The following is a 15,382-nucleotide window of genomic DNA, read 5'->3' on the forward strand; positions in this document are numbered from 1 at the left end:
ACACAACACAGTTGATACGACCTTCTACAATAGCACAAAGTTAATGTGTAAAATGAATTGTCCTGAGGAAAAAAAATACACTTTAGAAATATTAATATTGACCCACAGTTTGGTTTCTGCCCCAGGGGAATGGAGCCATCTGCACATTAATTTGCCATTGTGAGTAACTTGTGCCCTGAGAGATGGCCAGGTTATGACCTGAGCCCTTCCAGATCCTGATGCCTCACCTCTTCCTAGGAACATTCAGTGATGCTGGTGGAAGGTGAAGTTTTCAGTAACCAAGCTGCCACTCTACACCTGACCTAGCAAGTCCCTGCTGTACTCTACAAAGCACAAAATAGGCATGGACAATATCAGCTGCCCCTTGTTTCAGTGGAGCCATGGCCTGCACACCTCAGTGAGCTCTGAGATGGAGAATGCTGCTAGGAATAATGCAATGCAGACAGCACACTTTCCACTAGATGGCAATCAAGGCAATGAAAGCTCTTTGGTGCTTTATATGGGAAAGTTAAAACCAAGCTGAGAATTTGCAGCTGCTTGCTTCTCTTTTGTTTCAAGTAGATAATATTTAGAACTCCTCTTAAAGGGCACCCTCAGGATGACAGAGAACAACTCACAGTAAAATTTGGACACCCCCTTTTCTCCACCAAATTATTCCCTACTGATGTCAGTGTTTTCTTAATCCTTTTGGGACCTTTAAACCCCTTTTCTGAATCACACAGGGTTTTTCAATTCAGTGTTCTATGTGTCAGTCCAGATTGGCTCTTGACTTCAGAAAAGCCATTCTGCCTCTGAGCTAAAAGCATGGCTTGAAGATTTTGTTGTTTTAGCACATGCACATGAAAAGAAGAAAAAAAGGAAAGAGGAAATGAAGTGAAATGTATATAATTCTGTATTTAAAAATACATGGCTGTGAATAGGTCCTCTGTCCAAAATACCATGGAACATGAGACCTCAGACTGGGGAGAACCTCTCCAAGGGATGAGGTTCTCTGATTTTACACATAATATAGTCCTGCTGGAGTACAGGCTAAGAACATGTCTGTTTGCAGAACATGTCACTTTCTTTCTGATGTCTCATTTTGAAAAACATGTATGTGTGACCCTTTCTGAAGCCTGTAATAGTCAACACATAATTTGTTCGTGTGCAAATGAATTGTACTGATTTATTAACTGCCTCCTTTGGAAAGGGGAAGTAGGCAGAAAGAAAAAAATCTTTAGTATTCCCCACAAAAGGCTGCTTCTGTTCTTCAAGGTGAAAACAGTGCTCTATGTGCTTGTGCTTAAGCTTTTCAGAAAGTGGGATCTACTGAATGCCAGGAAAAACAACAGCACAACCTCAGATGATTTTCAGATATCAAATTATTTACTCATTAAATATAGTTAGATTGAGAGACATTAGGATATTAAGATGATGAGCTGCATGAGTCCATCTTGAATAACCAGTTACAGAGAAAATAACAGTCCTTCCTTCTTTGACCATCACCAGCCCAGGGTTTTCAGCAGCAATGACCAACAATTGCTCACCAGCCCTGGAGGTGGTGTTAACAATTTGACTTGGTTAATCAGTCAAAGCACAACCAAATCTATCCATGTTTCACTTTCCACCTTCACCTTACAGCATATTCCCCAGATATGGAGGATAAAGTTTCCTAAGAGGGGACAGTGGATCTATCAGTGGGTTGGTGGACTTGCATAATCCTTGTTTGAGATCTCTCATAGTTAATTCAAGAGCAATACCAGGAACACAAACTGCCAGTGGGCTGGAGCAAGTCTGAACCTGGGCAGGCAGAGTGTCATGCTGCCTGCAGTGCAGGTGGGACAGCAGGCTTCTGGAGGGAGCACAGCATGCTCAGGGAGACATGATGTCTCCACCCCTCATCCTTACCCTGCAATGCTGGGGATGTCATCACCATTCCCCTGTGTGGGCTGGAAACCTCCTGTGTGATGTCAGCTGAATGCTGTTTAATTAAAATAAACAGACTGCTGCTGCTCTTGTCACATTCTGCTTTTTGCTTTGCACTTGTAACTCTGATTTTCAGTTTCTCCCTTTTGTACTCTCATGCAAGGTGGCACGGACTCCATGGCTACACACAAATATCTTTGTTTGGAACGTGGGAGTGGTGATCACTGCAGCCACAGCAACAGTCTGAGATTCCCCTCCCTTCCCCTCAATAAATACCAATCTCTCTGAAAGTAAAGGGCAATGGCTCAAGAAAGCTCCCTGTGCACACTTGGCAAGTCAGATGTGGCTTTCTCAAGGCAGAGAGGGGGAAGGCAGCCGCAGCATGCAGGGAGCAGGACAGACCAGTCTCCTTGCCCTGGCAGCGTCTGTGTGTGTCACAGGAATTACACCCAACTGGATTAGGCTGCAGTCCACCTATCTGGGCAGCAATCTTGTCTCTGATAGTGGCCAGAGGCTTCAAGGAGCACAAAATCTTAGGGGGTAATGTGCTTTTCATCCTACTCTGTAATAGCTGTAACACTGCCCTCTCTTCTGAAATTCAAGGGCTACTTACACAGTTGGAAAAAAAAATTTAAAAGTTAAGGAACCATCTTGTATTAAGCCACCACAAACTCTTGGAGTTTTGCCATCAAGGAGATCTCTTTCTAATTTTTACCTGCTTACTTATCTCTTTCATTCATTTCCCCCCCCTATTTTATTTGCTTGCTTAATTAGTTGTACTTAGTTTCCACTTTTTTTTTTTTAATTTTCCTTTCATTTCCTTCTTTTTAGCTACAGAATATATTTGCTCTGAAAGGTGAAGGCCTTCTGCCACCTAGAAGTTCCCTCATTATTAACTACAGCATCTCCTGGTAGCTGTGCACTCTCAAGGTGTCCTCATGGCACCTGTATCTGAACTGCAAAGCAGTAATTTGACTGAGTAGACTGAGAAATGCCAGAGTTTGGATGAACATATATTCACAATTGTTGTCCGAGCTGGAAACTGTGTTTTGTATGAAAACCTGGACAGCTCACACCTGCCTCACACAATTGTCAACTACTTGATCTGTGAGAAACTAAAAAATCCCTTACTACTTTCACAACACTGAAAAGGTGCATAAGGAGGAGCTAGGAATGTATTGCCCTGATTGCCATTTCAGATGCAGATTCAAGCACCAGATTACACAGGCTGGATTTTCACCTAACCAATGTGCTTGGTTATGCTTTGCAATTTCCTGCCTTCCTCATAGGATCACTTGTTCTGACTGCTCAGTGAATGCAATGCATTGCAATCCCTTGCAATGAAGAGAACTGCAATGGCCTGAGTTCTGTGCCTTGTCACAACATTCCCACTGACTTTTCAGGCAATTGCAAATCTAAACCTGAAAACAGGACTGCAATTCAGTTGCTTGATGCTACATGGGAAAAATGTAGTAGAATTAGAAAGAATAAACAAACCCTAAGCCTTGTATGGTGCCTTTTTTTACAGGCTGGGAAGAACAGAACTCACTTGGATATAATCAGTCCATAACACCCTCATCTGTTCACTGAAGGAACACCTGATACCAGTATGAGACCCAGAACTGCTCTGAGAGAAACACCTTGATAAAATCACAGGCTGATTAATGGTTAAATATTTGGTTTTGCTTTTCAGGTTTTATTGGAAGGGTCAAGGATTTTGGCTAATACTTAACCAGATAAAGGTCAGAGGTCCTGAAAAAGGGCTTTTAAATGTGTGATGTCAGTAAAAGATTGCCTTAGAAATTAAAAAGAAAAAAAGAAAAAAAGGCCAAGACCAGCCAATCTCTCCCTGAGCCAGAAAGTAAAAACATCTGAGTTTAGCCCCCATTTAACTGAGGGACCCCCAAGCCTGTCACTTGGGGAAGGTGGGAGAGACTCCCTGGAGACCAAAGCTGGTGAAGGGTAACAATCAAAAACCTTCTAGCAAAAAAAAACCTGACCAAGCCCAGGCCACTACTGCCCCAATGGTGGAGAGATGTTTTAGCATCCCACCTTCTACCACTGCACACTGCTGCTGCCTGAATTCCAGTGCAGCACTGCAGCTCTCTCCTATCTTCCCCAAAAAATCCCAGCCTACGAAACAGCAAACTGAGTGGCTCCCCTCCACAGCAGGGGAGACAAAAGGCAGGTGCTTTGTGGACAGGTCAGAATGATTTTAGTCCACTAAAACACTACTGCATACATTTAGGACTGCTTAGACCCTAAAATAAAATTGAAAAAAAAATTAAAATCCCCTAGACCTATGGTTCAGAGCAGGAGCTTCAGGGAGCTGAACTTTGCTGCTTGCAAACAAAACCTCACAAATGCCTGACACAGAAAAACTCCCTTAAAGGCCAAACCCCATGTGCCAATACTGCTATGCCCTTAGCAGGATGAAGAGGAGAGACAGAGCTAATGAGAGTGCACAGGAAGGAAGGGCCCTGTTCAGTAGATTTTAGCTATGGGGCTAAAATGGAATATTCTCTTACATTTCTCTCACACAGATGACCTGTAGGTGTGTGTGCCTGTGCATTTCTCTCAGCCCAGACCTGTAAATTCCTGTCTGTTTACAAGGAAGGGATTGTTCACTGGCAGTCAGGATGCAGGGCACATTCCTATGTCCAAATAAAAACAGACTTACAGGTCCACAGCACATTTTTTTTCTATTATTGACTTAAAGGCTTGAAAACCTTCTCATACACCCATGCAATGGTTTTGTCAAAAAGGAAAGATCTCCAGATGCCTTTTATTTCACCTAGGAAAAGCATAGATGTCTAAGGATTTTGCCTGTTCTAGAAAAGCTATACAGAATTTTATGGAAAGTGTAATGTCTAAGAGAGCTACCCACTTATTGAAATAGAACTTCATTAACTTCTATAAGAATAAGAACTACATGATACATAATTAAGGAAATAGGTAGAGATTCTTTTTCTTCTTACAAATGAAATAATTCTCTATTAATAATAAAATAATAATTATTTACTTTTGAAAGATGACAAATCAATCCTCTATTACAGATTTCATGCTTTTAAATAAAGTAATAGTTTTAGAGAATTAGCTACAGGCTACAGTTCAACCTTTGAAAGATGAAGGTACTTCATAGCAAGTTTAAAATGGTACATTTTACTCTCTTTTCTGTGAAATATTTTTATCATAGAACAAAGTTTTGTATCATTTTCTTTAGACAGAGAGTTTTTCCATAACAGAGCAGGGAAAGTAAAGAGGAGAGAGATTTCTGCACTTGTTAGAACCTGACGGTGAAATCAATGCTTATTAAAGATCTTAAAGCAATAGCTCAAAGTGCAAAGTTTTCTATTCCTGCACAGGGCCAATCCAGCAGAAGGAACCTTGCAGTCACACCAAGCACTGTGACATGGAGCATGGCTCAATTCTCCTATTCTTAAGCATGACAACAACAGCACAAGCACAGTCTGACAATTTGGGCATGCCTGTGTATGTCACATACCCACAACATGAGCAAGAACGACTCTGGCAGCATAAACAACACAGCTCTGGTCTAACAAAACAAAATCTATCTGAATGAAAAGAACCCTCCCAACCCAAGCTGGAATTTTTGGTTACTTAATTAATACAGTTTTGGTCCTTAATTTTTATGCTGTACTGACTTGTGTTACTCTTCTCCCTGACAGACTCAGAGGGCACAAGGCTGTCTGCTCCATTTTGGGTGAAACCATGCATCCTACAAAGGCAGCAGCCCTGCTGGGTTATGCTTTTCACTGCTATCTCCCCCAAAACACATCTTATTTCCCCCAAAGCAAAAGGCACTCACATACATCTCTGCATGTGTGATTTTAGTTGTTAGTGATGTGTAATTCATGGTATGATTAAGGAAATATTAAAAGACACAACTTTCTAACCATAGAAATAACAAGCTGAGAGGCTCAGAGTGGGCTGAGAGAAAGCATGGGCATGTGAAGTTCTCTCTAAATGCAGTTTAGAGTCAAGACTACAAAATTGTGACAACAAAAGCTGTGACCCAATTCCAAACAGTACTTGCATGTCAGAACCCAAGAAATTCCTCTGATTGCCCTAGAAGACTCGAGACCCTGGCAGGAGGCTTGGAAACCTTGGCATCGAGTCAAAGACACCTGTGCCTTTGATTTTAACCCTTAGAAACAATTACCAACTTTGTGCAAGGAGTTGCAAGCCACAAGAGTTTGAGTAGAATGATAGTAAATTTATCACCAAGTGAAAATGTGGAATTTTAAAGTTTTTAGAATGGGGGTTCAAGAAACAAAATAGAAGAATCTAAGTGTGTCTAGTCTTTCTCCTTCTTCTTAGTTTCCATCTTCTGCTGTGGTAGTAACACTTTTAAATTAATTTAAAGACAAACTGTCTAACATTAGTGATAAGTATTAGAAAATTATTGTAAATAATGTACACATAATTTTTAGTATAAAAGATAACACCGCCCCAAGGTGGTCAGTGTGCCATAAACCGACGTGCTAGACAGATCTCAGCAAGTCAGAGAAAGACCATGTATTAAATATAAGCCAAGAAACAACCTTGAAAACGAAAGCCAAAAAATTCCGCTTTCTTCTTCAGTCTTGAAGCTGAGAAACAGAGACTTTCTAACACCTCAAAGTCATCTCGACACCAAAGACCCCGTCACTTGCAAAAGTTCTCCAAGTTTCATTTTGAAAGTAAGCTAAGGTGATGTCCCAGCAATGGCATATAAGGCTGTCTTTGGCAAATAAGATCCTTAATCCTGAAACCAATGAGTTTTTCCAAAGCAACTTGGATGGGCTTCCACTGAGGTTTGACAAGATCCCTAAAGGAACTGTCTGCATTTTCCAGTGCTAGATTAGTGCTTTTTGGGTAGCTCACTATTATTTTTAGGTTCATCCATTATTCAGAACAGCATCAGGTTTAATTTACTGTCAGTGCACCAGAAGCTGGTTAGGTATGAGGTTGTGGGGAGGGGAATGAGATATTGAGGAATGGTTAGACTGAATTCCTTAAAGTGAGCATGACAGCTCCAGGTGATATCTTCACAGCTGAGAGTAACATACTCCTCAAACTGAAATGTTTTCTAAAATGATGTGGGAAGAGACACAAGCTAGCTGGACTGCACACAGCACAGGTGGGTGGAGAGGCTGAGAGTGTTTGGATTTGGGTAGTAAGAGGTCAACATTCAGGATGTGATGCAACCTGATTGAATGGGATAAAGCTTTGAACAACCAAGCAAAAGTTGAGAAAAGACTGGTGTGGCAAGCATGCTTAGCATTTCCAGATTTGTGGACGTGGACCAAGTTGGGGTATGCTACAGTTGTTATATGAATAGTTAATTCTGTAAAAATATTCATGTTCAGATGGTCTTTAATCCTTGAATGATCTTCAGAAATTACTTCTTGCCCAAATTATGAACTGATATTAATTATAACAACATCTTATAGTATAATTATAGTGTTCTTTTCATTCCAACTCCTCCTTAGGCCTTTTACAGCATATGCATAATTCATTTTTGCTTCCCTTAAGCAACACTTAGTAAGGACAAGGGATTGTATTAGCCATTAAGAAAGGTAATCAGACCACTCTTCTGATTTCTCACCACTACACTAGCTTCTAAACCTTTCTTGCCTGCTTGAAGCAGTGAAGATAGAAAAGGGAACTCTAATGGGGAATAAGGGAAAAGAACAAGCTCTTGTCAGTAAAGGCAGTCCTAATGTCTCTCACAGTAACCACAGCAACACTAACTGAATAAAAGTAAGAGAGCATGAGCATTTTAGAAGATAACTTTACAATTGCAAGGTTAATGTGTGATTTCTACACTAAAATACTATTTAAAAAAATATTTGGGATGATGCTGTTGATATAACCATCTGCATCTTTGCTATTAGATCCCTGGGAATTCAGACTAACTGCTTCAAAGGAATGCCATGTTAAGGTAATTCTGGTTTCACTGAACCTGCTGGAAACAGGCATGTTTTTGTAAGTATGTTTCTACTGTTTGGGCTACAATGACAATAAAACTTTTGTGGCAGCACACAGTCATTCAGCAAGTCAAAAAGACACAATAGCAATTATTGTATTGCACTATTAATTTTTCCCATCAGAAACCACTCCTAATATTAAACAGTTGATCCTCCTGCCTGGACAAAAGCATCATCTGGCAACTGACAGCAAAATAAGCTTTAAAAGAAATTATTCTTGCCTTTGTGGTGTGAAAAACTCTGTCTGTAAAGTTTTCCAATTCAATACTTACTATTATGCTTGAAGATTCTAATAGTGGCGCCTGAAAGCCTCGCACCGAGAACGAGAGAAGTGTGGTTCAACTCATCACTTAGAATGAGGCAGCCCTGTGGAGAAGGAGTACAGTGAGCATCTGCATGAACTGGGAGGCTGCAGACTCGTGTGCATGTGTGTGCCAGCATACACAGGTGTCTGTGATAGAGCATTGCACCAGTTAAGCTGTAAGGATTAAACATTAAATGAATTTTCTGCTGCTTTCCTGAAGGTTCCAGAATATGACACAGGGTTTCTTTGAGTTAGGTCTCATAAGCTCTTGGAGATTTATATCACACTCAAGATAGCTCAGCCACCTCAGATGGCATCAAATCAGCAGGATGGCTTCTGTGGTAGTGTTGGAAACAGAAAAGTTTTAATAAAAGGCAAAATAACAAAAAAAAAACCACCCAAGCCAGGGCAAGAGGTTCTTGCTCCTGGTAAAACACCTCACAAAAGCCATTAGTTTCTTTGTTCTCTTCTTTTCCTAGTAAATTCCTTAGGCAGGACTTTTTGGCTCATGTCCAGTTGGCTATCCTTAACTTTGAGGTGAAGTCCCCAAGGTCTTATGAGGTGTCTTTTTACCTGATTGAGGAGAGAAACTTCTAAGCTTTTTTTCCTTTTTTAAGAGACAAAAAATAGTTTTGTCACTCTGTCAACAAGGGGCACATTCCTACAGGGGTGCACTGCAAAGGCAGGCTGAAATAGTGGGGTCAGATTTTCAGGCATTCCCAGGTGATGCACAAGGGCCCAATATTTCCTGTAACTGGAAAGCAGCAAATAACCCTATTCAAGACTGAGTGCTTTATATAAAATCAGGCAATGTTGCTTCCTCTATCACCTTTTTACAGCCCATTTTGAGTTGTAAGGAAAATGCAGCCACCACCCCACATATAAAGGCTGCATGGCAGTAGTGTAAGGAGGAGTAAGACTGAGGCTGGCCTGGCATCAGCCCTTTGGACTGCAGAAATGAGATGAGGAGAGACTGATACCTTGTCAGTTCCACCTCCATTAGGATGTGAGTGAAGTTTAGGAACCAGAGTCTTTCTCTGGTAAATGCATATAGAGCTGACCTGCAGTATACTTTTTATTAATTAACTCAGCTGAAAACTCCTTTTGTTTTTAGAAGCGAAAATAGAAATGTGGGAGAAGTAAACTTGTCTATTATATTAACAAGGGGCAGGATTCAGTTGAAATTCAAGCTTGAAGCCTTGTTTAGGTCTGCTTTCTATTGAACATGTTTTGCTGTGTTTCATTACCCAAAGTGCAACATATAATTAAGGAAAAACTTATTCTGGAATCATAGATTAGGCCTAGGTTGAGAGAGACTCAACAATCTCCATAGAGACCGTTTTGCAGAACTAACAATAAGTGTAGATGCAGGTTGACAAGAAAATGTAGCTGCTAGACTTAATTATAGAGGAAAACATAGGAGTAAATCTCTCAAACATAGAGTAGTTGAATAATATTTCAAATATATATAATAATACATACCGAATTTTCAAATATATATATATATATATACACATATATTTATTTATTAAAAATACATACATTAATATCTTTATTTGTGCCACTTATATCTATCCCACCTCTGACAGAGGCTTGAATCTCTACATGAAGCCAGGTAAGGGAGGGAAAATTATTGCACAGCTAAGACAAGTGTCTCACACTGCATATCTCCAATTTCATAAATTTACCTTCATTAATTCTCTGTATCTGTTCCCCTTGAAACTGCTGGACAAGTTCTCCAGTACCACTGCAGACTGAAGTTCTGGATAACTGAAGCAACTCACCTTGCCCAACACTTGTATTTTAGAGATCTTGCAAAAGCTGCAGTCATCTTCCACAGAGAGGGAAGTGACTTCACCTCTATGCTGGCATTTCAGAAGTCCTGGTCATACAGCACAAAATTAATTCATTCTACCTCCACCAAGAGGGAGGTCATGCTTTGTGCTTGCGTGGCACACTTCAAGGTGCTCCACACCTGGACAAGCCAAGGAGGAGTTACCCACTTTCCAGCTATCAGCACAGTGCACCGGTTTCTGATGTCCATAGCTACCAGTGACAGGATGATGGATCTCCTTTGAGTTAGGTACTCCAAACTGGAGAGGAGGTCCCTTCAGCACCAAGAACCCAACTTTTGTAACATGATCACAGCTCTACACTTGCTTTTGCTGGCAGCTCTCTTTGCAGGGCTGGCTGGAGCTCTGTTCCCTGGCAATGCAAAGCACCGTGCTTTTCCTTTTCTCAAAGTGTTGTGAAAACTATCCTAATCATCATCTTTCATCCCAGACAGCTGGGAAAAATCTCAGCAAGTAGCCTAAATACTTCATCCCACAAGACCTGGACATGGGATTCAACATTTGGTTACTTTTTAAGGAGAAGCAACTTCATTAAGAGGAGCTAGAGAGCTGTATCACTGATCCTTCAGCAGATGTTAGTGATAGCAACACTCAGTGCTAGCACAGGTGATAAAGGAGCATATTCAAAGTCACAAGGTCATCAGCTTTATGACTCACACATTCCTGATACCAAGCTCTGTTCCTCGATCGAGCCTTTCCACTCACTGAAAGCCCAGAGTACTGCAAGAGCAGTTAAAACAATTAATAAATGATTGTTCTATGTGTTCCTGAAGGGAGTACTCACCTTTCCAACAAGGGCTGGAATATTCATTGAGTTAGTTGCAAAGCCCATGCCAAACACCATAGCATCTTCCACACCAAGGAACTTGGCCACAAGTTTCTCTAGTTCTACATGTTTGTCTAGGGTGCCTGCAGAAATAAGCACAGGGAATATTAAATCGTATTGAACTGGGAAAGTTATTATGACACAAAACATACAAAAGAACAGGCTAGAAGTGTGTCATTAAGCTATGTGACATTAAGTTCTGATGAGGGTTTTCCATTTGTATCCCGTGCATGTGGGCTAATGCAAGAGGTGCAAACCAGCTGTGATTAATGTTAACAAATACTGCTGCTGTTAGAGCAGCAAAGCAGTTGCTATAGAAAAAAACTTTCTTTTCCCACAATAACTTTTGACATAGTTTATTGTGAAGACTAATTTGTTGTCTTTTTCTCTCCCCTGCAGTGAGGACAAAAACACCTTCTTTTTGTAGGAAATGTGCGACAAACATTTTAGGCATTCTTGAGTTCTCTCCAGATGTGAAAACAAACATGGGTGACAACAAAATTCTTCCTTTTCTATTGTCTGTCGATATATGTGTACAAAATTCTTAATTAGGATTTTATATGGATAGAAAAACAAAAGCATTCTCCATATTTTTCTCTGCCTTGGAAGTTAAAAGCTATTCCAGTCCCTATAACTGATGATAACTCTGCTCTTTCTTTCCTCTCAACAGCAAAGATAAAAGATAATGCAACACTAGAGACCCCTCTTTATTGCATATTAATTATCTAATATTAGTGCTTGAAGTCTCCAAACAAGTAAGGTTCTCCAACTATCCAACAAAAGTGATATCCTTCTTGCCAATTCACAGTGAAGGATGACAAAATACAGAAGGCAAACAAACAAAAGAGTGGTGTTAAGAGACTGAGATAACAGATAGCTTTGAACAGTAAGGAATCATCTCAACTTGCCAGCTCTCTAGTCTTTGGTTGCCTGGCTGTGCATTGCAGGGACCAAGGCAGAAGGAACTCTTACAGGGTGATCTGTGGGGAAGAAAAGAGAGTGGTCTGTGGATTCTGAGAGAGCATTTCCCCTATGAATAAGGCTGTAATCAGAGAACAGAAGAAAAAAATTAGGCAAGTGAATATGTTACCTCACTTGCAATGCACAAGCTGATGGCACAATAATATAAAGTGAATTACAATGGATGGAACAAGAAAGCTGTGTTCACTGTGATGGACAAAAGGCAGATGAGTGGAAGAAATGCAGAAGCTTGGCTAGAGTGTCTCAACAAGAATGATGAGTCAGGAAGATGATCTTACCTTCATCATGGAGCAGAGCTCATTAAAAAAAAATCAAATATAAATGTCAGGAGAACAGTTTCAACAATAGCAATAAATCAGCTGGTTACAGTGAAGGAGTGTTTTCATTATTTTTTCTCATTAAATATCTAAAGTAAGAATGACATCCATTTGGAAATAGAATATGACAAATATCTATCAGGCAGGCAGGTAACTCTTCAACTATCAGGAAGATAAGGAGCAAGGATCATGTGACTTCTTGAAAAACCTGGATTACATGGACAGTAAAGAACAGCAGTAGTGCTGAGATTCTGCCAGAGCCTTCCTGGGTTGTGCTAGACCTGAGCCTACTCCAGCAGAGCTGCAAGAGTGTCTCTGCACTCCTTGTATCACACTGCATGTACCTGGGGCTGGGTTGTCACTGTGCCCTGAGAATGAGATTATGTGACACAGAAAATGTGGCTCTGCAGAACCTCCACTACCTGTGAGCTGAGTCTGTGTGAAGCTCTTTGAGGATGGCTGTTTTTTGAATTTGTACATCCCAAGACACATGAGGATATGAGCTGACTCTGCACACAGCCACTGTTTAGTACCCAGGTTCCATGAAATACAAAACAGAGTTTCAGAGTTGGGCTGCTTACTGGAAATGTGGGTAAGAATCTGTCTCAAGGTGAAAGCCCAGCAGGACCCAGCATTTATTTCTGAGGTTCTGTATTATTTGCAAATTGGGCCCATCTAGTCTTCAATCTACAGCACCCATGGACAACTAAGAGTTCCAGGAGGATCAGCTGCCTTAGTGCTCCCTGCAGATGTTATTTTGTCACTCCAGGGCTATCAGCACACCAAAAGAAGATGAAATCTGAAATGGAAGCTCGAAGCCAAGCACATTATGATCACAGCTTGAATTAGAAGGTTTGTGAAAGCATGAGAAACAAGCAGTGTGTGCTTTGTGAGGCAGGCATTTTAAGGCATGACACAATTGTCTCTGACTCTTCCAGGGATAAGTCTGACACTGGGGTGGAGTTAAATTGCTTTTTGGGGTTGCATCACATGTTTTCTGTTTTTATAAACAGGAAAGGCCTGACTCAATACAGACTGTTCTGTTAAAGCTCCTATTAGATGACCCACAAAAGAACAGCACATTTTGCACCTATTTTTATTAATTTTGTCATGGTGAAGAATGACTCATTTTGATAGTGACTGATTCCTACTTATTATTTACTAATCCTAAGTGCGAACACAGATGATACTGTATATCACTGTTGCCTACAAATCCTGGAATACAAATTAAAATTGGCTAGCAAAACAAAATCCTGAATGGCAAAGATTTGCAAAGTGAGCCCTGGTTTTGAATCATGTTAATTACCATGGCAATATTGTTGGCGGTAAGTAAGGTGTTGCAGAAGCAATACAACACACACCAGTACTGTCAGTGGGAGGTTCATGGCAGCTGTATACATTGAACAGAATTGAAAAAGCATATAATTATGCAACTATTTAATCATATCAGGAGATATTTCTAGACAGGATGTCCTTGGACACTGTAGAAATGGCATCAATTCTATCACCTCTCTCCACTGGAAGAAACAAGGGGTCAGTCATGTGCTGCTGGGGTGAAGTTTGTCCACTAGCATTCCCAGCTGGTCACAGCCACCACCATGACAAGTATAAACAGCACTGCCAGACAGATGCAAATTTGATCCAAAGGAACTGGCACAAGCTGAAACATCTCAGCATCTCAAGCTACATAACAAAGGCAATAATTACACAGCTCCTCATTAAATACAACCTTAGAGATGTCAAGTAAGGTTAGCTTGGCCCTTAGAATGTTTTGTATTGTGCTAGATTCAAGACCAGTATCATGATCTGATGAATTAAAAGTGATATACTAGATATATCTTTTTAATCTACTGTATACACACTTGCCCTATAAACAGACATTAGAATTTTCCCACTGACTGACTACAGCTTAGCTTGACCCACCAAATGAGGATACAAGTAAGCAATGTACACCAAATCACCAGGAAAGATTTAAGACAAAAAAAGAGAAAGGTACCTGCATCTTTAAGAGACAAAATCCTTTTGAAAGTTATTCTTCCCTGCTGAACAGCCGTAAGTAATACAATACAGCAGGAGTTACTGTGATCCGAGACTGTATAGGTATTAAGATCACAGATCATATCAAAAGTGGACTTTCACAATGGGAACCACCTCCACAGATTCCCACACTTCTCACAGCAAATCCCCTCCTTTTCAAAATCTGATGACCCAGTTCCCTCCATTAACTTGCCACTGCACTCTGGTGACAGGGAACATGAAGTACACAGGCTTTTTCATACACTTGCTGTTTTTTCATATCCATGCTGTTGGGCTGAAAGTCACTGCCAGACTACTAGAGAGATAAAGCTGGAAAATGGACTTCCCATGATCCACAGAGTCATTATTTAGTTTGACATTTTCAGCTTGGACAAGGTGGTTTATACCACTGGTTAGTCTGCCCAATACAGTCTTTCAGGTTCTTATACACTAATGACACAGACTGGTTGAACTGCCAACACTGGCAACAGTATCCTGTCATAGAATTTTATGTTTGGAATTCTAACAGCCAAAGAAGACAGGGAAACACCTGCTCCCCTCAGGTTAAACAAAAGCTGGAAGAGTAAACTGATACAAGCAACAAGGCCTTGAAAGAAAAAAGAGCAGCTGGGAACCCTGTGCATCCCTGGCGTGACTCACCAAGGTGACTGAGAACCATTACACTATGGAAATGAGGGTTTGTCAGCAGCATCCTTGGGAGGGTGGGGAGCAGAACAAAACATCTGAACTTCCTTGTCCCAGCTGAAACTTAAGGTCACAAACTCACTCTGGTAAGATGAATACACTGCATGGTAAGATGCTTGTCAGAGATGAAAAAAATCTGTATAATTGAAAGACATACATGCATTTACAAAAAGCAAGATTGGACGAGTTATTAATACAAGATGAAGAAACAGAAGCTGTGGAAATTATATTAATTCTTGACACCATGTTACCAGAGCAGATGGTGCAGATGGTATCACTGTCCTACAGACCCACTAGCAGAGGAAAGCCTCAACTTGTAGAATGAGATTTGTTGGAAAAAGAAGGAGAAAAGCACACAGTAATGTTATGCAGTTGCCTCATTTAACACTGTCTGTGCAGAAAAGAGTCCCAAAATAAGGGGGTTTTGATGAAGCATTTGATAGAAAGGAAATGCTCAAGTTTTCTTAACATTGCTACCAACT

At 40.6% G+C, this 15,382-nt stretch overlaps 1 protein-coding gene across 7 annotated transcripts in view; it reads right to left on the reverse strand.

The window, feature by feature from the left end:
• SPTLC3 (serine palmitoyltransferase long chain base subunit 3) overlaps positions 1-15,382 on the reverse strand; it is a 151,669-nt gene that overhangs the window by 31,506 nt on the left and 104,781 nt on the right. For all 7 annotated transcript variants that reach the window (XR_011678496.1, XM_071422386.1, XM_071422376.1 and 4 more), the window contains 2 exons: positions 10,840-10,964; positions 8,171-8,264 (listed from right to left, as the gene is read on the reverse strand). Coding sequence is in view for 6 of the 7 variants with exons in the window: in XM_071422386.1 (XP_071278487.1) it covers positions 8,171-8,264; positions 10,840-10,964 (219 nt within the window). In the remaining variant the exon portion in view is untranslated. The remainder of the gene's footprint in view (positions 1-8,170; positions 8,265-10,839; positions 10,965-15,382) is intronic.

This window comes from Agelaius tricolor, unplaced genomic scaffold, assembly GCF_023055355.1.
Source record: "Agelaius tricolor isolate 1412-34295 unplaced genomic scaffold, bAgeTri1.0.p SCAF_1, whole genome shotgun sequence".
In the NCBI taxonomy this organism is placed as follows: Eukaryota; Metazoa; Chordata; class Aves; order Passeriformes; family Icteridae; genus Agelaius; species Agelaius tricolor.